The sequence below is a fragment of the Coregonus clupeaformis genome, unplaced genomic scaffold (assembly GCF_020615455.1).
Source record: "Coregonus clupeaformis isolate EN_2021a unplaced genomic scaffold, ASM2061545v1 scaf0168, whole genome shotgun sequence".
Taxonomy (NCBI): Eukaryota; Metazoa; Chordata; class Actinopteri; order Salmoniformes; family Salmonidae; genus Coregonus; species Coregonus clupeaformis.
In genome coordinates this window covers 406,852-429,221 of record NW_025533623.1, presented here as the reverse complement: position 1 = coordinate 429,221, position 22,370 = coordinate 406,852, and the positions used below count along the sequence as shown (strand labels likewise).

Genomic DNA, 22,370 nt, shown 5'->3' with positions numbered 1-22,370 from the left:
GTTACCAACCCTTAGTAAACTTTGGGGACAAAAAGTGTTTGACCAGATAAAATGCTATTTTACAGTAAACAAATTGACAACAGACTTTCAGCACACTTATAGGGAAAGACATTCAACAAGCACAGCACTTAAACAAATGACTGATGATTGGCGCAGAGAAATTGATGATAAAAAGATTGTGATGGCTTTTTTGTCAGACTTCAGTGCGGCTTTTGACATTATCGATCATAGTCTGTTGCTGGAAACACATATGTGTTATGGCTTTACACCCCCTGCTATATTGTGGATACAGAGTTACCTGTCTAACAGAACACAGTGGGTGTTCTTTAATGGAAGCCTCTCCAAAAAAATGCAGGTCAAATCAAATCAAATCAAATCAAATTTTATTGGTCACATGCGCCGAATACAACAAGTGCAGACATTACAGTGAAATGCTTACTTACAGCCCTTAACCAACAGTGCGTTTATTTTAAACAACAAAAAAAAAAAGTAAGAATAAAACAACAACAAAAAAAGTGTTGAGAAAAACAAAGAGCAGAAGTAAAATAAAGTGACAGTAGGGAGGCTATATATACAGGGGGTAACGGTGCAGAGTCAATGTGCGGGGGCACCGGCTAGTTGAGGTAGTTGAGGTAATATGTACATGTGGGTAGAGTTAAAGTGACTATGCATAAATACTTAACAGAGTAGCAGCAGCGTAAAAAGGATGGGGTGGGGGGCAGTGCAAATAGTCCGGGTAGCCATGATTAGCTGTTCAGGAGTCTTATGGCTTGTGGGTAGAAGCTGTTGAGAAGTCTTTTGGACCTAGACTTGGCACTCCGGAACCGCTTGCCGTGCGGTAGCAGAGAGAACAGTCTATGACTAGGGTGGCTGGAGTCTTTGACAATTTTGAGGGCCTTCCTCTGACACCGCCTGGTATAGAGGTCTTGGATGGCAGGGAGCTTTGCCCCAGTGATGTACTGGGCCGTACGCACTACCCTCTGTAGTGCCTTGCGGTCAGAGGCCAAGCAGTTGCCATACCAGGCGGTGATGCAACCAGTCAGGATGCTCTCGATGGTGCAGCTGTAGAATTTTTTGAGGATCTGAGGACCCATGCCAAATCTTTTTAGTCTCCTGAGGGGGAATAGGCTTTGTCGTGCCCTCTTCACGACTGTCTTGGTGTGCTTGGACCATGATAGTTCGTTGGTGATGTGGACACCAAGGAACTTGAAGCTCTCAACCTGTTCCACTACAGCCCCGTCGATGAGAATGGGGGCGTGCTCAGTCCTCTTTTTTTTCCTGTAGTCCACAATCATCTCCTTTGTCTTGGTCACGTTGAGGGAGAGGTTGTTGTCCTGGCACCACACGGCCAGATCTCTGACCTCCTCCCTATAGGCTGTCTCATCGTTGTCGGTGATCAGGCCTACCACTGTTGTGTCGTCGGCAAACTTAATGATGGTGTTGGAGTCGTGCCTGGCCATGCAGTCATGGGTGAACAGAGAGTACAGGAGGGGACTGAGCACGCACCCCTGAGGGGCCCCCGTGTTGAGGATCAGTGTGGCAGATGTGTTGTTACCTACCCTTACCACCTGGGGGCGGCCCGTCAGGAAGTCCAGGATCCAGTTGCAGAGGGAGGTGTTTAGTCCCAGGATCCTTAGCTTAGTGATGAGCTTAGAGGGCACTATGGTGTTGAATGCTGAGCTGTAGTCAATGAATAGCATTCTCACGTAGGTGTTCCTCTTGTCCAGGTGGGAAAGGGCAGTGTGGAGTGCGATAGAGATTGCATCATCTGTGGATCTGTTGGGGCGGTATGCAAATTGGAGTGGGTCTAGGGTTTCTGGGATTATGCTGTTGATGTGAGCCATGACCAGTCTTTCAAAGCACTTCATGGCTACAGACGTCAGTGCCACGGGTCGGTAGTCATTTAGGCAGGTTATCTTAGAGTTCTTGGGCACGGGGACTATGGTGGTCTGCTTGAAACATGTTGGTATTACAGACTCGGTCAGGGACATGTTGAAAATGTCAGTGAAGACACTTGCCAGTTGGTCAGCACATGCTCGGAGTACACGCCCTGGTAATCCGTCTGGCCCAGCGGCCTTGTGAATGTTGACTTGCTTAAAAGTCTTACTCACATCGGCTACGGAGAGCGTGATCACATAGTCGTCCGGAACAGCTGGTGCTCTCATGCATGCTTCAGTGTTGCTTGCCTCGAAGCGAGCATAGAAGTGGTTTAGCTCGTCTGGTAGGCTTGTGTCACTGGGCAGCTCGCGGCTGTGCTTCCCTTTGTAGTCTGTAATAGTTTTCAAGCCCTGCCACATCCGACGAGCGTCAGAGCCAGTGTAGTATGATTCAATCTTAGACCTGTATTGACTCTTTGCCTGTTTGATGGTTCGTCGGAGGTCATAGCGGGATTTCTTATAAGCTTCCGGGTTAGAGTCCCGTTCCTTGAAAGCGGCAGCTCTACCCTTTAGCTCAGTGCGGATGTTGCCTGTAAACCATGGCTTCTGGTTGGGGGTATGTACGTACGGTCACTGTGGGGACGACATCATCGATGCACTTATTGATGAAGCCAGTGACTGATGTGGTGTACTCCTCAATGCTGTCTGAAGAATCCCGGAACATGTTCCAGTCTGTGCTAGCAAAACAGTCCTGTAGCTTGGCATCTGCGTCATCTGACCACTTTTTTATTAACCGAATCACTGGTGCTTCCTGCTTCAGTTTTTGCTTATAAGCAGGAATCAGGAGGATAGAGTTATGGTCAGATTTGCCAAATGGAGGGCGAGGGGAGAGCTTTGTATGCGTCTCTGTGTGTGGAGTAAAGGTGGTCTAGAGTTTTTTTCCCTCTGGTTGCACATTTGACATGCTGGTAGAAATTAGGTAGAACGGATTTAAGTTTCCCTGCATTAAAGTCCCCGGCCACTAGGAGCGCTGCATCTGGATGAGCGTTTTCCTGTTGATTAATGGCCTTGTACAACTCGTTCAGTGCAATCTTAATGCCAGCATTGGTTTGTGGTGGTAAATAGACAGCTATGAAAAATATAGCTGAAAACTCTCTTGGTAAATAGTGTGGTCTACAGCTTATCATAAGATACTCTACCTCAGGCGAGCAAAACCTCGAGACTTCCTTAGTATTTGATTTTGTACACCAGCTGTTGTTTACAAATATACAGAGACCGCCACCCTTTGTCTTACCGGAGCCAGCCGTTCTGTCCTGCCGATGTAGCGTGTAGCCTGCTAGCTGAATGGTATCATTGTTGTCGTTCAGCCACGACTCCGTGAAACATAAGATATTACAGTTTTTAATGTCCCGTTGGTAGGATAACCGTAATCTTAAATCGTCAATTTTATTCTCAAAAGATTGAACGTTGGCTAATAGTATTGATGGGAGAGGCAGTTTACTCGCTTCGCCGTCGGATCCTCACAAGGCACCCCGACCTACGTCCACGATATCTCCGTCTCTTCCTCAGGCGAATGACGGGGATCTGGGCCTTGCCGGGTGTCTGTAGAATATCCTTCGCGTCCGACTCGTTGAAGAAAAAGTCTTCGTCCAATGCGAGGTGAGTAATCGCTGTCCTGATATCCAGAAGCTCTTTTTGGTTATAAGAGACGATGGCATAAACATTATGTACAAAATAAATTACAAATAACGCGGAAAAACACACATAATAGTACAATTGGTTAGAGGGCTGTAAAACGGCAGCCATCTTCTCCGGCGCTGTTAACGTTAGGTAGAATCAGGAATTCCCCAGGGCAGCTGTCTAGGCCCCTTACTTTATTAAATCTTTACTAACGACATGCCACTGGCTTTGAGTAAAGCCAGTGTGTCTATGTATGCGGATGACTCAACACTATACACATCAGCTAATACAGCGACTGAAATGACTGCAACACTTAACAAAGAGCTGCAGTTAGTTTCAGAATGGGTGGCAAGGAATAAGTTAGTCCTAAATATTTCAAAAACTAAAAGCATTGTATTTGGGACAAATCATTCACTAAACCTCAACTAAATATTTTAATGAATATGGAAATTGAGCAACTTGAGGTGACTAAACTGCTTGGAGTAACCCTGGATTGTAAACTGTCATGGTCAAAACATATTGATACAACAGTAGCTAAGATGGGGAGAAGTCTGTCCATAATTAAGCGCTGCTCTACCTTCTTAACAGCACTATCAACAAGGCAGGTCCTACAGGCTCTAGTTTTGTTGCACCTGGACTACTGTTCAGTCGTGTGGTCAGGTGCCACAAAGAGGGACTTAGGAAATTACAATTGGCTCAGAACAGGGCAGCACGGCTGGCCCTTGGATGTACACAGAGAGCTAACATGAATAATATGCAAGTCAATCTCTCCTGGCTCAAAGTGGAGGAGAGATTGACTTCATCACTACTTGTATTTGTGAGAGGTATTGACATGTTGAATGCACCGAGCTGTCTGTTTGAACTACTGGCACACAGCTCAGACACCCATGCATACCCCACAAGACAGAGACAGAGGGGGAGAGAGAGAGAGACAGAGGGGGTGAGAGAGAGACAGAGGGGGAGAGAGCGAGAGACAGAGGGGGAGAGAGAGACAGAGGGGGAGAGAGAGAGACAGAGGGGGAGAGAGAGAGACAGAGGGGGGGAGAGAGAGAGACAGAGGGGGGTGAGAGAGAGACAGAGGGGGAGAGAGAGAGACAGAGGGGGAGAGAGAGAGACAGAGGGGGAGAGAGAGAGACAGAGGGGGAGAGAGAGAGACAGAGGGGGAGAGAGAGACAGAGGGGGGAGAGAGAGAGACAGGGGGGGTGAGAGAGAGAGAGACAGAGGGGGAGAGAGAGAGAGCAGAGGGGGAGAGAGAGAGACAGGGGGGTGAGAGAGAGAGACAGAGGGGGAGAGAGAGAGACAGGGGGGTGAGAGAGAGACAGAGGGGGAGAGAGAGAGACAGGGGGGGTGAGAGAGAGACAGAGGGGGAGAGAGAGAGACAGAGGGGGAGAGAGAGAGACAGAGGGGGAGAGAGAGAGACAGGGGGGTGAGAGAGAGACGGGGGGTGAGAGAGAGACAGGGGGGTGAGAGAGAGACAGGGGGGAGAGAGAGAGACAGGGGGAGAGAGAGAGACAGGGGGGGAGAGAGAGACAGGGGGGAGAGAGAGACAGGGGGGTGAGAGAGAGACAGAGGGGGAGAGAGAGAGACAGAGGGGGAGAGAGAGAGAGACAGAGGGGGAGAGAGAGAGACAGGGGGTGAGAGAGAGACAGAGGGGGTGAGAGAGAGACAGAGGGGGAGAGAGAGAGACAGAGGGGGAGAGAGAGAGACAGGGGGGGAGAGAGAGACAGGGGGGTGAGAGAGAGACAGAGGGGGAGAGAGAGAGACAGAGGGGGAGAGAGAGAGACAGGGGGAGAGAGAGACAGGGGGGGTGAGAGAGAGACAGAGGGGGAGAGAGAGAGACAGAGGGGGAGAGAGAGAGACAGGGGGTGAGAGAGAGACAGGGGGGGTGAGAGAGAGACAGAGGGGGAGAGAGAGAGACAGAGGGGGAGAGAGAGAGAGACAGAGGGGGAGAGAGAGAGACAGGGGGGGCGAGAGAGAGACAGAGGGGGTGAGAGAGAGACAGAGGGGGAGAGAGAGAGACAGAGGGGGTGAGAGAGAGACAGAGGGGGTGAGAGAGAGACAGAGGGGGTGAGAGAGAGACAGGGGGGGGGTGAGAGAGAGACAGAGGGGGTGAGAGAGAGACAGAGGGGGTGAGAGAGAGACAGAGGGGGTGAGAGAGAGACAGAGAGGGGGGAGAGGGGCAGAGGGGGAGAGACACTTTCTTACACACGCTATCAACAAACTTCTGGTTGGGAATGTAGGAAAGTGTGCGTATTATCTGTGTGTATTATCTGTGTGTATTATGTGTGTGTATTATCTGTGTGTATTATCTGTGTGTATTATGTGTGTGTATTATCTGTGTGTATTATGTGTGTGTATTATGTGTGTGTATTATGTGTGTGTATTATGTGTGTGTATTATGTGTGTGTATTATGTGTGTGTATTATGTGTGTGTATTATGTGTGTGTATTATGTGTGTGTATTGTGTGTGTGTATTATGTGTGTGTATTATGTGTGTGTATTATGGGTGTGTATTATGGGTGTGTATTATGGGTGTGTATTATGGGTGTGTATTATGGGTGTGTATTATGGGTGTGTATTATGTGTGTGTATTGTGTGTGTGTATTATCTGTGTGTATTGTGTGTGTGTATTATCTGTGTGTATTGTGTGTGTGTGTTATCTGTGTGTATTGTGTGTGTGTATTATCTGTGTGTATTATCTGTGTGTATTGTGTGTGTGTATTATCTGTGTGTATTATCTGTGTGTATTATGTGTGTGTATTATCTGTGTGTATTATCTGTGTGTGTTATGTGTGTGTATTATCTGTGTGTATTATCTGTGTGTATTATGTGTGTGTATTATGTGTGTGTATTATGTGTGTGTATTATCTGTGTGTATTATGTGTGTGTATTGTGTGTTCTCACCCTCCCGGTAGCGTCCACATCCAGGCGTAGAGGGGGTGGGATGTTCCGTGGGCGGGGGCTGGGCAAGGGGGGCATGGAGTCCACCAATCGTAAGTTGAATCTTTCCAGATGTGTGGGGGAGGGCGGGTCGCTGTGGAGGAGGGGCTTCAGCCCTCCAAACCCCTCCCCATCTGACCCTATTGGCTGGGCCAGCAAGTGGGAGGTACCCTGAGAGTGCACAAGGTGTCCCGTCCTGAGAGTGCGCACTTGTCCCAGCAGCCTGCCGCCAGCCCCTCCCCCTGCACTCTCTAGACCAATCCCCTCCAGCGACTCCAGAGAGTGGGCATGTCTCATGCTGTCCATCACCCATCTAAGCCCCACCCCTTCCTCTCGTTCCAGAAAGTCTGTGCAGGTCCATCGACCCCGGTGATAGGGTTCTCCATGGCCCAATCGGACAACTCGGAACCTGGAGCCCTGCCCCACAGCATCTTGTGAGTTGTATTTCCTCAGAGAGAGAGGAGTCGTCGGCTGGGAGGAGCTTCCCTGCTGGTGGGAGGGGCCAGGCTGGGAGGAAGCAGTGGATTGGCTGGAGGACTGCAGGGAGGCATTTGATTGGCTAGAGGCCTGGACAGGGGGTGGGGCTTCCCCAGAGCTCCCGGTGTAGTCTGACGTCACACTGGTAATCTGGAAGCCACTCCTCTTCTTCCCCCCACTCATCTAAACACACACAGCGAGAGAGAGAGACAGAGAGAGACAGCGAGAGAGACAGCGAGAGAGACAGCCAGAGAGACAGCGAGAGAGAGAGAGAGACAGCGAGAGAGAGAGACAGAGAGAGACAGCGAGAGAGAGAGACAGCCAGAGAGAGAGACAGAGAGACAGCGAGAGAGAGAGACAGAGACAGAGACAGAGAGACAGAGAGACAGAGAGAGAGAGAGAGAGACAGACAACAGTTGTTAACTCTACAGTCTGTATCATAAGACTGTAATCTGGAAGCCACTCCTCTTCCCCCCACTCATCTAAAACCACACAGAGACATGCAGTGAGTTCTCTCTCTCACTCTTTTTTTAACCAGACAAATATTATTTTCAGTAAAATTACACCAAGAAAACACACATGGCAAAAAAGGATGTGCTTTGTAATGTTTCTAAAACAATACATGTATTACTAGTAAAAAGACATGTGGTATATTGTTTAATTTCATTACATTTTTTGTGACCCTAGTCTTTTAACCAAAATGTTGACCTGCCCCTTTAAAGGGCGGAAGGTTACTGTGGTAATGTGAATCATGTTTGTGCCTGTGAGATTGAGAGTCTGATTAGTATCCGCGTTGCTTCTCCCTAGCAGTTGAAACTCAAACATTGAAAAACAACCTAGCTTCTGAACAAAACAATGTAAATAGCCAAGGAACAAGGACAAAGTCTCACTTCAGTAGACTTCTGTTTTAAGTAAATTAAACAAACTTTTATGCCTGTACACAGGGCTTCTAAAAATTAATCTGTCACTCAGCTCTGCACACAGCCCCCAGCCAGGCCCCCAGCCAGGCCCCCAGCCAGGCCCCCAGCCAGGCAGTGTTGTAGCGTGACGCAGAAATACTTTGCACATTTTACAATGTGCATTCAGTTCAGGTCAGAATACCATAGTAGCTAGCCATAGACTACAGACAAGGCAAATGCCACAACTATTGGCACACGAAACCTCAGCTCCGGGACGGCGGACCGCAGACAGGGAGTCAGATGTGCATTCTAATAGGCCTATTTGCCCAACATTGGAATGATATTCTAATATTATACATTTCCATAACCTAAATAATTCCATATGCGACGCCTAGCCAGCCATATCAAAGCCTGGACGTTTAACCCTATTTCCATAACCTGAATAATTCCATATGCGACGCCTAGCCAGCCATATCAAAGCCTGGACGTTTAACCCTATTTCCATAACCTAAATAATTCCATATGCGACGCCCTAGCCAGCCATGTCAAAGCCTGGACGTTTAACCCTATTTCCATAACCTAAATAATTCCATATGCGACGCCCTAGCCAGCCATTTCAAAGCCTGGACGTTTAACCCTATTTCCATAACCTAAATAATTCCATATGCGACGCCTAGCCAGCCATGTCAAAGCCTGGACGTTTAACCCTATTTCCATAACCTAAATAATTCCATATGCGACGCCTAGCCAGCCATTTCAAAGCCTGGACGTTTAACCCTATTTCCATAACCTAAATAATTCCATATGCGACGCCTAGCCAGCCATGTCAAAGCCTGGACGTTTAACCCTATTTCCATAACCTAAATAATTCCATATGCGACGCCTAGCCAGCCATGTCAAAGCCTGGACGTTTAACCCTATTTCCATAACCTAAATAATTCCATATGCGACGCCTAGCCAGCCATATCAAAGCCTGGACGTTTAACCCTATTTCCATAACCTAAATAATTCCATATGCGACGCCTAGCCAGCCATATCAAAGCCTGGACGTTTAACCCTATTTCCATAACCTAAATAATTCCATATGCGACGCCTAGCCAGCCATGTCAAAGCCTGGACGTTTAACCCTATTTCCATAACCTGAATAATTCCATATGCGACGCCTAGCCAGCCATATCAAAGCCTGGACGTTTAACACTATTTCCATAACCTAAATAATTCCATATGCGACGCCTAGCCAGCCATGTCAAAGCCTGGACGTTTAACCCTATTTCCATAACCTAAATAATTCCATATGCGACGCCTAGCCAGCCATGTCAAAGCCTGGACGTTTAACCCTATTTCCATAACCTAAATAATTCCATATGCGACGCCTAGCCAGCCATGTCAAAGCCTGGACGTTTAACCCTATTTCCATAACCTAAATAATTCCATATGCGACGCCTAGCCAGCCATGTCAAAGCCTGGACGTTTAACCCTATTTCCATAACCTAAATAATTCCATATGCGACGCCTAGCCAGCCATGTCAAAGCCTGGACGTTTAACCCTATTTCCATAACCTAAATAATTCCATATGCGACGCCTAGCCAGCCATATCAAAGCCTGGACGTTTAACCCTATTTCCATAACCTGAATAATTCCATATGCGACGCCTAGCCAGCCATATCAAAGCCTGGACGTTTAACCCTATTTCCATAACCTAAATAATTCCATATGCGACGCCTAGCCAGCCATGTCAAAGCCTGGACGTTTAACCCTATTTCCATAACCTAAATAATTCCATATGCGACGCCTAGCCAGCCATGTCAAAGCCTGGACGTTTAACCCTATTTCCATAACCTAAATAATTCCATATGCGACGCCTAGCCAGCCATGTCAAAGCCTGGACGTTTAACCCTATTTCCATAACCTAAATAATTCCATATGCGACGCCTAGCCAGCCATGTCAAAGCCTGGACGTTTAACCCTATTTCCATAACCTAAATAATTCCATATGCGACGCCTAGCCAGCCATATCAAAGCCTGGACGTTTAACCCTATTTCCATAACCTAAATAATTCCATATGCGACGCCTAGCCAGCCATATCAAAGCCTGGACGTTTAACCCTATTTCCATAACCTAAATAATTCCATATGCGACGCCTAGCCAGCCATGTCAAAGCCTGGACGTTTAACCCTATTTCCATAACCTAAATAATTCCATATGCGACGCCTAGCCAGCCATGTCAAAGCCTGGACGTTTAACCCTATTTCCATAACCTAAATAATTCCATATGCGACGCCTAGCCAGCCATGTCAAAGCCTGGACGTTTAACCCTATTTCCATAACCTAAATAATTCCATATGCGACGCCTAGCCAGCCATGTCAAAGCCTGGACGTTTAACCCTATTTCCATAACCTAAATAATTCCATATGCGACGCCCTAGCCAGCCATGTCAAAGCCTGGACGTTTAACCCTATTTCCATAACCTAAATAATTCCATATGCGACGCCTAGCCAGCCATGTCAAAGCCTGGACGTTTAACCCTATTTCCATAACCTAAATAATTCCATATGCGACGCCCTAGCCAGCCATATCAAAGCCTGGACGTTTAACCCTATTTCCATAACCTGAATAATTCCATATGCGACGCCTAGCCAGCCATATCAAAGCCTGGACGTTTAACCCTATTTCCATAACCTAAATAATTCCATATGCGACGCCTAGCCAGCCATGTCAAAGCCTGGACGTTTAACCCTATTTCCATAACCTAAATAATTCCATATGCGACGCCTAGCCAGCCATGTCAAAGCCTGGACGTTTAACCCTATTTCCATAACCTAAATAATTCCATATGCGACGCCCTAGCCAGCCATGTCAAAGCCTGGACGTTTAACCCTATTTCCATAACCTAAATAATTCCATATGCGACGCCTAGCCAGCCATGTCAAAGCCTGGACGTTTAACCCTATTTCCATAACCTAAATAATTCCATATGCGACGCCTAGCCAGCCATATCAAAGCCTGGACGTTTAACCCTATTTCCATAACCTAAATAATTCCATATGCGACGCCTAGCCAGCCATGTCAAAGCCTGGACGTTTAACCCTATTTCCATAACCTAAATAATTCCATATGCGACGCCTAGCCAGCCATGTCAAAGCCTGGACGTTTAACCCTATTTCCATAACCTAAATAATTCCATATGCGACGCCTAGCCAGCCATATCAAAGCCTGGACGTTTAACCCTATTTCCATAACCTAAATAATTCCATATGCGACGCCTAGCCAGCCATGTCAAAGCCTGGACGTTTAACCCTATTTCCATAACCTAAATAATTCCATATGCGACGCCTAGCCAGCCATGTCAAAGCCTGGACGTTTAACCCTATTTCCATAACCTAAATAATTCCATATGCGACGCCTAGCCAGCCATATCAAAGCCTGGACGTTTAACCCTATTTCCATAACCTAAATAATTCCATATGCGACGCCTAGCCAGCCATGTCAAAGCCTGGACGTTTAACCCTATTTCCATAACCTAAATAATTCCATATGCGACGCCTAGCCAGCCATGTCAAAGCCTGGACGTTTAACCCTATTTCCATAACCTAAATAATTCCATATGCGACGCCTAGCCAGCCATATCAAAGCCTGGACGTTTAACCCTATTTCCATAACCTAAATAATTCCATATGCGACGCCTAGCCAGCCATATCAAAGCCTGGACGTTTAACCCTATTTCCATAACCTAAATAATTCCATATGCGACGCCTAGCCAGCCATGTCAAAGCCTGGACGTTTAACCCTATTTCCATAACCTAAATAATTCCATATGCGACGCCTAGCCAGCCATGTCAAAGCCTGGACGTTTAACCCTATTTCCATAACCTAAATAATTCCATATGCGACGCCTAGCCAGCCATGTCAAAGCCTGGACGTTTAACCCTATTTCCATAACCTAAATAATTCCATATGCGACGCCTAGCCAGCCATGTCAAAGCCTGGACGTTTAACCCTATTTCCATAACCTAAATAATTCCATATGCGACGCCTAGCCAGCCATGTCAAAGCCTGGACGTTTAACCCTATTTCCATAACCTAAATAATTCCATATGCGACGCCTAGCCAGCCATGTCAAAGCCTGGACGTTTAACCCTATTTCCATAACCTAAATAATTCCATATGCGACGCCCTAGCCAGCCATGTCAAAGCCTGGACGTTTAACCCTATTTCCATAACCTAAATAATTCCATATGCGACGCCTAGCCAGCCATGTCAAAGCCTGGACGTTTAACCCTATTTCCATAACCTAAATAATTCCATATGCGACGCCTAGCCAGCCATATCAAAGCCTGGACGTTTAACCCTATTTCCATAACCTAAATAATTCCATATGCGACGCCCTAGCCAGCCATGTCAAAGCCTGGACGTTTAACCCTATTTCCATAACCTAAATAATTCCATATGCGACGCCTAGCCAGCCATGTCAAAGCCTGGACGTTTAACCCTATTTCCATAACCTAAATAATTCCATATGCGACGCCTAGCCAGCCATGTCAAAGCCTGGACGTTTAACCCTATTTCCATAACCTAAATAATTCCATATGCGACGCCTAGCCAGCCATATCAAAGCCTGGACGTTTAACCCTATTTCCATAACCTAAATAATTCCATATGCGACGCCTAGCCAGCCATGTCAAAGCCTGGACGTTTAACCCTATTTCCATAACCTAAATAATTCCATATGCGACGCCTAGCCAGCCATGTCAAAGCCTGGACGTTTAACCCTATTTCCATAACCTAAATAATTCCATATGCGACGCCCTAGCCAGCCATGTCAAAGCCTGGACGTTTAACCCTATTTCCATAACCTAAATAATTCCATATGCGACGCCTAGCCAGCCATGTCAAAGCCTGGACGTTTAACCCTATTTCCATAACCTAAATAATTCCATATGCGACGCCTAGCCAGCCATGTCAAAGCCTGGACGTTTAACCCTATTTCCATAACCTAAATAATTCCATATGCGACGCCTAGCCAGCCATGTCAAAGCCTGGACGTTTAACCCTATTTCCATAACCTAAATAATTCCATATGCGACGCCTAGCCAGCCATGTCAAAGCCTGGACGTTTAACCCTATTTCCATAACCTAAATAATTCCATATGCGACGCCTAGCCAGCCATGTCAAAGCCTGGACGTTTAACCCTATTTCCATAACCTAAATAATTCCATATGCGACGCCTAGCCAGCCATATCAAAGCCTGGACGTTTAACCCTATTTCCATAACCTAAATAATTCCATATGCGACGCCTAGCCAGCCATTTCAAAGCCTGGACGTTTAACCCTATTTCCATAACCTAAATAATTCCATATGCGACGCCCTAGCCAGCCATATCAAAGCCTGGACGTTTAACCCTATTTCCATAACCTAAATAATTCCATATGCGACGCCTAGCCAGCCATGTCAAAGCCTGGACGTTTAACCCTATTTCCATAACCTAAATAATTCCATATGCGACGCCTAGCCAGCCATGTCAAAGCCTGGACGTTTAACCCTATTTCCATAACCTAAATAATTCCATATGCGACGCCTAGCCAGCCATATCAAAGCCTGGACGTTTAACCCTATTTCCATAACCTAAATAATTCCATATGCGACGCCTAGCCAGCCATTTCAAAGCCTGGACGTTTAACCCTATTTCCATAACCTAAATAATTCCATATGCGACGCCTAGCCAGCCATATCAAAGCCTGGACGTTTAACCCTATTTCCATAACCTAAATAATTCCATATGCGACGCCTAGCCAGCCATGTCAAAGCCTGGACGTTTAACCCTATTTCCATAACCTAAATAATTCCATATGCGACGCCTAGCCAGCCATATCAAAGCCTGGACGTTTAACCCTATTTCCATAACCTAAATAATTCCATATGCGACGCCTAGCCAGCCATGTCAAAGCCTGGACGTTTAACCCTATTTCCATAACCTAAATAATTCCATATGCGACGCCTAGCCAGCCATATCAAAGCCTGGACGTTTAACCCTATTTCCATAACCTAAATAATTCCATATGCGACGCCTAGCCAGCCATATCAAAGCCTGGACGTTTAACCCTATTTCCATAACCTAAATAATTCCATATGCGACGCCTAGCCAGCCATGTCAAAGCCTGGACGTTTAACCCTATTTCCATAACCTAAATAATTCCATATGCGACGCCTAGCCAGCCATGTCAAAGCCTGGACGTTTAACCCTATTTCCATAACCTAAATAATTCCATATGCGACGCCTAGCCAGCCATGTCAAAGCCTGGACGTTTAACCCTATTTCCATAACCTAAATAATTCCATATGCGACGCCTAGCCAGCCATATCAAAGCCTGGACGTTTAACCCTATTTCCATAACCTAAATAATTCCATATGCGACGCCTAGCCAGCCATGTCAAAGCCTGGACGTTTAACCCTATTTCCATAACCTAAATAATTCCATATGCGACGCCTAGCCAGCCATATCAAAGCCTGGACGTTTAACCCTATTTCCATAACCTAAATAATTCCATATGCGACGCCTAGCCAGCCATGTCAAAGCCTGGACGTTTAACCCTATTTCCATAACCTAAATAATTCCATATGCGACGCCTAGCCAGCCATATCAAAGCCTGGACGTTTAACCCTATTTCCATAACCTAAATAATTCCATATGCGACGCCTAGCCAGCCATGTCAAAGCCTGGACGTTTAACCCTATTTCCATAACCTAAATAATTCCATATGCGACGCCTAGCCAGCCATATCAAAGCCTGGACGTTTAACCCTATTTCCATAACCTGAATAATTCCATATGCGACGCCTAGCCAGCCATGTCAAAGCCTGGACGTTTAACCCTATTTCCATAACCTAAATAATTCCATATGCGACGCCTAGCCAGCCATGTCAAAGCCTGGACGTTTAACCCTATTTCCATAACCTGAATAATTCCATATGCGACGCCTAGCCAGCCATATCAAAGCCTGGACGTTTAACCCTATTTCCATAACCTGAATAATTCCATATGCGACGCCTAGCCAGCCATATCAAAGCCTGGACGTTTAACCCTATTTCCATAACCTAAATAATTCCATATGCGACGCCTAGCCAGCCATGTCAAAGCCTGGACGTTTAACCCTATTTCCATAACCTAAATAATTCCATATGCGACGCCTAGCCAGCCATATCAAAGCCTGGACGTTTAACCCTATCTCACCTTGCTTTTAATAGCCTGCAGCCAAAATCCCACCATAGAAAAATAGCGAAGATTTCCTGATCTTGAAACCAGCATTTCTTCTTCTTCTACTGTCCAAAGGCAGTAAGGTTGAATCCTGTTGTTGCATCTTCTGATATTCCCTCTAAGTTTCTACCATTAGGCTGTATATCCAGCTCTGTCGCGTTATAAAAACCGCTTGCATCTGGTGTGCGTTTGAGAACGGTGTTCTCCCGCATTTTGTAACATTCATGAATATGGCCGAGATGAGTGAACATATTGCTCTGCTTCTGGGAATTATTCATAGTTTATCAACTTTGAAGCTAAATGCTGTGATCAGTTTCATCAGCCTCGTCTTTATGTTTAAACATTTTAGTATGAAACCACTGTTGTATTTTATACACTGCTCAAAAGAATAAAGGGAACACTAAAGTAACACATCCTAGATCTGAATGAATGAAATAATCTTATTAAATACTTTTTTCTTTACATAGTTGAATGTGCTGACAACAAAATCACACAAAAATGATCAATGGAAATCAAATTTATCAACCCATGGAGGTCTGGATTTGGAGTCACCCTCAAAATTAAAGTGGAAAACCACACTACAGGCTGATCCAACTTTGATGTAATGTCCTTAAAACAAGTCAAAATGAGGCTCAGTAGTGTGTGTGGCCTCCACGTGCCTGTATGACCTCCCTACAACGCCTGGGCATGCTCCTGATGAGGTGGCGGATGGTCTCCTGAGGGATCTCATCCCAGACCTGGACTAAAGCATCCGCCAACTCCTGGACAGTCTGTGGTGCAACGTGGCGTTGGTGGATGGAGCGAGACATGATGTCCCAGATGTGCTCAATTGGATTCAGGTCTGGGGAACGGGCGGGCCAGTCCATAGCATCAATGCCTTCCTCTTGCAGGAACTGCTGACACACTCCAGCCACATGAGGTCTAGCATTGTCTTGCATTAGGAGGAACCCAGGGCCAACCGCACCAGCATATGGTCTCACAAGGGGTCTGAGGATCTCATCTCGGTACCTAATGGCAGTCAGGCTACCTCTGGCGAGCACATGGAGGGCTGTGCGGCCCCCCAAAGAAATGCCACCCCACACCATGACTGACCCACCGCCAAACCGTTCATGCTGGAGGATGTTGCAGGCAGCAGAACGTTCTCCACGGTGTCTCCAGACTCTGTCACATGCTCAGTGTGAACCTGCTTTCATCAGTGAAGAGCACAGGGCGCCAGTGGCGAATTTGCCAATCTTGGTGTTCTCTGGCAAATGCCAAACGTCCTGCACGGTGTTGGGCTGTAAGCACAACCCCCACCTGTGGACGTTGGGCCCTCATACCACCCTCATGGAGTCTGTTTCTGACCGTTTGAGCAGACACATGCACATTTGTGGCCTGCTGGAGGTCATTTTGCAGGGCTCTGGCAGTGCTCCTCCTGCTCCTCCTTGCACAAAGGCGGAGGTAGCGGTCCTGCTGCTGGGTTGTTGCCCTCCTACGGTCTCCTCCACGTCTCCTGATGTACTGGCCTGTCTCCTGGTAGCGCCTCCATGCTCTGGACACTACGCTGACAGACACAGCAAACCTTCTTGCCACAGCTCGCATTGATGTGCCATCCTGGATGAGCTGCACTACCTGAGCCACTTGTGTGGGTTGTAGACTCCGTCTCATGCTACCACTAGAGTGAAAGTGATATTTTTTTATCGTCCCCTTCATTTCGAGCCCTGAAGTGTGTGTGTGAATACAGATTGTGCAGCCTAGTGCTGACAGATCTAAACCAGCCTAGTGCTGACAGATGTAAACCAGCCTAGTGCTGACAGATCTAAACCAGCCTAGTGCTGACAGATCTAAACCAGCCTAGTGCTGACAGATCTAAACCAGCCTAGTGCTGACAGATCTAAACCAGCCTAGTGCTGACAGATCTAAACCAGCCTAGTGCTGACAGATCTAAACCAGCCTAGTGCTAACAGATCTAAACCAGCCTAGTTGTGACAGTTTACCGCCAACATTACTACATAATTATGATTAAGAAGAAACAGGTGGTATTCCTGCAGGACAACATTAGACACATGACAGATTTCTCAACAGCTGGATAGGTGTTTAACATTTCAGATAACCACATCATATGGTACAACAATCTGATACCTGGATAGGTGTTTAACATGTCAGATAACCACATCATATGGTACAACAATCTGATACCTGGATAGGTGTTTAACATTTCAGATAACCACATCATATGGTACAACAATCTGATACCTGGATAGGTGTTTAACATGTCAGATAACCACATCATATGGTACAACAATCTGATGACCGACTGAGCAGTCGATGATGTGGCACGAAACCATTGGTTGTTCCAATGCAACGCCTGCACATCTAGTAAGGCAGGAACACCACTTACCCTGCTACCACAGGGTTAATGGATTATACACTGGCATCCACAAAGACAGGAAGGAACTAAGGAAGAAATGCTGGTGGTGAGGAAGTAAGTGTGGTTATAAGACATCCGTTTCTCTGTCTGTCTGTCTGTCTGTCTGTCTGTCTGTCTGACAGTTCGTATCGGCAATGTGTTAACTCTATTTCATAACTAGAACAGTTGTTAACGCTACAGTTTGTGTATCATCACTAGAACAGTTGTTAATGCTACAGTTTGCCTCATGCAGCGTGACGTCTCCTTCACATAGAGTTGATCAGGCTGTTTGTGGCCTGTGGAATGTTGTCCCCCTCCTCTTCAATGGCTGTGCGAAGTTGCTGGATATTGGCCGGAATTGGAGCATGCGGTCATACACGTCGATCCAGAGCATCCCAAACATGCTCAATGGGTGACATGTCTGGTGAGTATGCAGGCCATGAAAGAACTGGGACATTTTCAGCATTCAGGAATTGTGGACAGATCCTTGTGACATGGGGCCATCCATTATCATGCTGAAACATGATCAGCAAACCGCTCACATACACGTGGTCTGTGATTGTGAGACCGGTTGGACGTACTGACAAATTCTCTAAAACGACGGAGGCGGCTTATGGTAAAGAAATGAACATTAAATTCTCTGGTAACAGCTCAGGTGGACATTCCTGCAGTCAGCATGCCAAACGTGAGACATCTGTGGCATTGTGCTGTGTGACAAAACTGTACATTTCAGAGTGACCTTTTATTGTCCACAGCACAAGGTGCACCTGTGTAATGATCATGCTGTTTAATCAGCTTCCACTTGTCAGGTGGATGGATTATGTTGGCAAATGAGAAATGGTCACTTACAGGGATGAAAACAAATTTGTGCACAACATTTGAGAGAAATAAGCTTTGTGTGTGTATGAAACATTGGAGATGGAAACCTGCACGTCAAACATCTCATTCCAAAATCATGGGCATTAATGTCCCCCCCTTTGATGCTATAACAGCCTCCACTCTTCTAGGAAGGCTTTCCACTAGATGTTGGAACATTGCTACGGGGACTTGCTTCCATTCAGCCACAAGAGCATTAGTGAAGTTGGGCACTGATGTTGGGCGATTAGGCCTGGCTCGCAGTCGGCGTCCGAATTCATCCCAAAGGTGTTCGATGGGGTTGAGATCAGGGCTCTGAGCAGGCCAGTCAAGTTCTTCCACACCGATCTCAACAAACCATTTCTGTATGGACCTCGCTTTGTTCACGGGGGCATTGTCATGCTGAAACAGGAAAGGGCCTTCCCCAAAATTGTTTCCACAAAGTTGGAAGCACAGAATCATCTAGAATGTCATTGTATGCTGTAGCATTAAGATTTCCCTTCACTGGAACTAAGGGGCCTAGCATGAACCATGAAAAACAGCCCCAGACCATTATTATTCCTCCACCAAACTTTACAGTCGGCACTATGCATTTGGGCAGGTAGCGTTCTCCTGGCATCCACCAAACCCAGATTTGTCCATCGGTCTGCCAGATGGTGAAGCGGGATTCATCACTCCAGGGAACGCGTTTCCACTGCTCCAGAGTCCAATGGCGGCGAGCTTTAAACCACTCTAGCCGATGCTTGGCATTGCACATTATGATCTTAGGCTTGTGTGCGGCTGCTCGGCCATGGAAACCCATTTCATGAAGCTACCGATGAACAGTTATTGTGCTGACGGTGCTTCCAGAGGCAGTTTGGAACTCGGTAGTGAGTGTTGTGCTGACGGTGCTTCCAGAGGCAGTTTGGAACTCGGTAGTGAGTGTTGTGCTGACGTTGCTTCCAGAGGCAGTTTGGAACTCGGTAGTGAGTGTTGCGCTGACGGTGCTTCCAGGGGCAGTTTGGAACTCGGTAGTGAGTGTTGTGCTGACGGTGCTTCCAGAGGCAGTTTGGAACTCGGTAGTGAGTGTTGTGCTGACGTTGCTTCCAGAGGCAGTTTGGAACTCGGTAGTGAGTGTTGTGCTGACGGTGCTTCCAGAGGCAGTTTGGAACTCGGTAGTGAGTGTTGTGCTGACGGTGCTTCCAGAGGCAGTTGGGAACTCGGTAGTGAGTGTTGCGCTGACGGTGCTTCCAGAGGCAGTTGGGAACTCGGTAGTGAGTGTTGCGCTGACGGTGCTTCCAGAGGCAGTTGGGAACTCGGTAGTGAGTGTTGCGCTGACGGTGCTTCCAGAGGCAGTTTGGAACTCGGTAGTGAGTGTTGTGCTGACGGTGCTTCCAGAGGCAGTTTGGAACTCGGTAGTGAGTGTTGCGCTGACGGTGCTTCCAGAGGCAGTTTGGAACTCGGTAGTGAGTGTTGCGCTGACGGTGCTTCCAGAGGCAGTTTGGAACTCGGTAGTGAGTGTTGCGCTGACGGTGCTTCCAGAGGCAGTTTGGAACTCGGTAGTGAGTGTTGCATCCAAGGACAGACCATTTATTACCGCTACGCGCTTCAGCACTCGCCGGTCCCGTTCGGTGTTCTTGTGTGGCATACCACTTCACGGCTGAACCGTTGTTGCTCCTAGACATTTCCACAATAACAGCACTTGCAGTTGACCAGGGCATCTCTAGTAGGGCAGAAATTTGACAAACTTACTTGTTGGAAAGGTGGCATCCTATGATGGTGCCACGTTGAAAGTCACAGCTCTTCCGTAAGGCCATTCTACTGCCAACGTTTATCTATGGGGATTGCATGGCTGTGTGTTCGATTTTATACACCTGTCAGAAATGGGTGTGGCGGAATTAGCCGAATCCACTAATTTGAAGGGGTGTCCACATACTTTTGTATATATAGAGAGTCTTGCACATCAAGATACAATTTTGAACTTCACAAATAAAAACTGTTTTATCAGTTAGGCTGTATCAATATCTTGAAAATGAAGTCTAAATTAATTAACTTAAGGCTTATTTTTTTGCCATTATAAGATTCTCATTCAATAATGAGACTATAATATTGTAAATAAGTGCAACATTGCAGTTCGGAATGCTCTAGTCATTAAAGGCGCAAAAGGATTATGTCGGATATCACGATATTTGGAGTAGCATATCGTAGAAGAGTTTTCCCCAAATATCGCCCAACCCTAATATAGATATTACAGTATTACTTCACAACACTGGTCTTCATAGAGGACAATGATATACAGTAGGGTTAGCAGTAATCTACAGTAGCCTTCAGAGGGCTAGGGTCTTCATAGGACAGATATAACCCTGAGTATTCCTGTTAGACCAGTGTAGCGTAGTACTAACCTACTGCTAACCCTAAAGGGGGGAGCCATGCAGGAACCACTGGGATGCTCATTCCTGCAGATAGAGGAATGTCCACATTGCAGGCTGCAGTTGCACAACATTGTGCCATTCCGCATGTCCCTCCTCTCTCTCTCAATTTCAATTAAATCTCTCTCTCCTTCTCTCCCTCTGTCAACTTCAATGAAATCTCTCTCTCTCCTTCTCTCTCTTGCCCAACTTACTTTAACATTATTTGTTTCAGTTTGTTTCAGGCCAAAGATGACGCACCTTGTTCAGGGTTCCAGGGTCTGTGGAGCATCTAGAGATGTTTCATCTCATCACAGCTGGACAAACACACTGCAGAACCTTAACCAGTTCGACGTAGGGCTAAATAAATCTCAACTTAATAATAAGACTTCTATAAAAGTTGTAGAAAAAGTTGGAAAAGTACTTCTGGCCCCATCGCAGGCTCGCTCTGTCGGCCGTAGCTCCCGTTTCCAGGCTCACCCCACAGTAATAATATCCCGTTGGACCGGAGAGATGAGTAGGGACCGTACCCGGCAGAGGGCTTGGCCGGGCAGGGGTGAGGAGAATCGGCTGCAGTCCCGTTCCTTGTTCCGCACTGTGCTAGCAGCTCTTCCATGGAGCCCCGGCCGAGACAGAGACCAGCATCAGTAGAGGGACAGCAGGCTGGAGTTATCACACACACCAGCCCTTTGATACTTTTCACAATACAAGTTAGCTAGCTAGCTAAACATTCTAGCTAGCTAGTTAACTACTGTAACTAGCTACTTCTGCTTTCCGCGGCGGCGGCGTCTGTCTTCAGTCCTTCCCTCCCTCCCCTGTCTCTCTTTCGCTGCAGGAAAAATAAGGGTAGCTTTCTGATTCAGCTATAAAAGAACCGGTTGTGGTCTCAGTATCTAGCTACATGTTTTTCTATTTAGCAAACTGTTGACAACTTTTATAAACCCGGAAGTTACGCCCCCGTGGAGCCTCGTGTTTATGGTGCCCCCTGCTGGCCAGATCAGATTACTACAGCCATACAGGCCCCCTGCTGGCCAGATCAGATTACTACAGCCTTACAGGCCCCCTGCTGGCCAGATCAGATTACTACAGCCTTACAGGTGTTAGCAGCCAGGGGCAAGGGTTCATTTTACATTTACATTTTAGTCATTTAGCAGACGCTCTTATCCAGAGCGACTTACAGTTAGTGCATACATTATTTTTTTCCATACCCCCTGTGGGAATCAAACCCACAACCCTGGCGTTGCAAACGCCATGCTCTATCAACTGAGCTACATCCCTGCCGGCCATTCCCTCCCCCACCCTGGACGACACTGGGCCAATTGCGCACCGCCCCATGGGTCTCCCGGTCGCGGCCGGCTACGACAGAGCCTGGATTCGAACCAGGATCTCTAGTGGCACAGCTAGCACTGCGATGCAGTGCCTTAGACCACTGCGCCACTCGACTGCTACTACAGTTTAACTGACGCCCGGCCCGGAAATACATTTCCATACATGGCCACTTAGATAAGTCAGATTTGAATATTCCTAATAAGACACTTTAGTCATCACCTTTGTGCACAAAACATCCATTGAATTATTCAAACTATTGTCACTGAGGCTGAAGATATAC

The 22,370-nt window shown here is 46.8% G+C and overlaps 1 protein-coding gene across 2 annotated transcripts in view; it reads right to left on the bottom strand.

Annotated features, from left to right (window-relative positions):
- The window catches only part of LOC121556906 (TSC22 domain family protein 4), a 42,951-nt gene extending 21,237 nt beyond the window's left edge, over window positions 1-21,714 (bottom strand). Inside the window, exons 1-2 of one of the 2 annotated variants that reach the window (XM_041870788.1) lie at window positions 21,186-21,714; window positions 6,462-7,157 (exon numbers count right to left, since the gene is read on the bottom strand). In XM_041870788.1, the coding sequence (XP_041726722.1) occupies window positions 6,462-7,157; window positions 21,186-21,377 (888 nt within the window). In that variant the 5' untranslated portion in view covers window positions 21,378-21,714. Of the gene's footprint in view, window positions 1-6,461; window positions 7,158-21,022 lie in introns of both variants that reach the window. The other variant, XM_041870789.1, reaches the window with a different exon arrangement.
- Window positions 21,715-22,370: the final 656 nt, after the last annotated feature.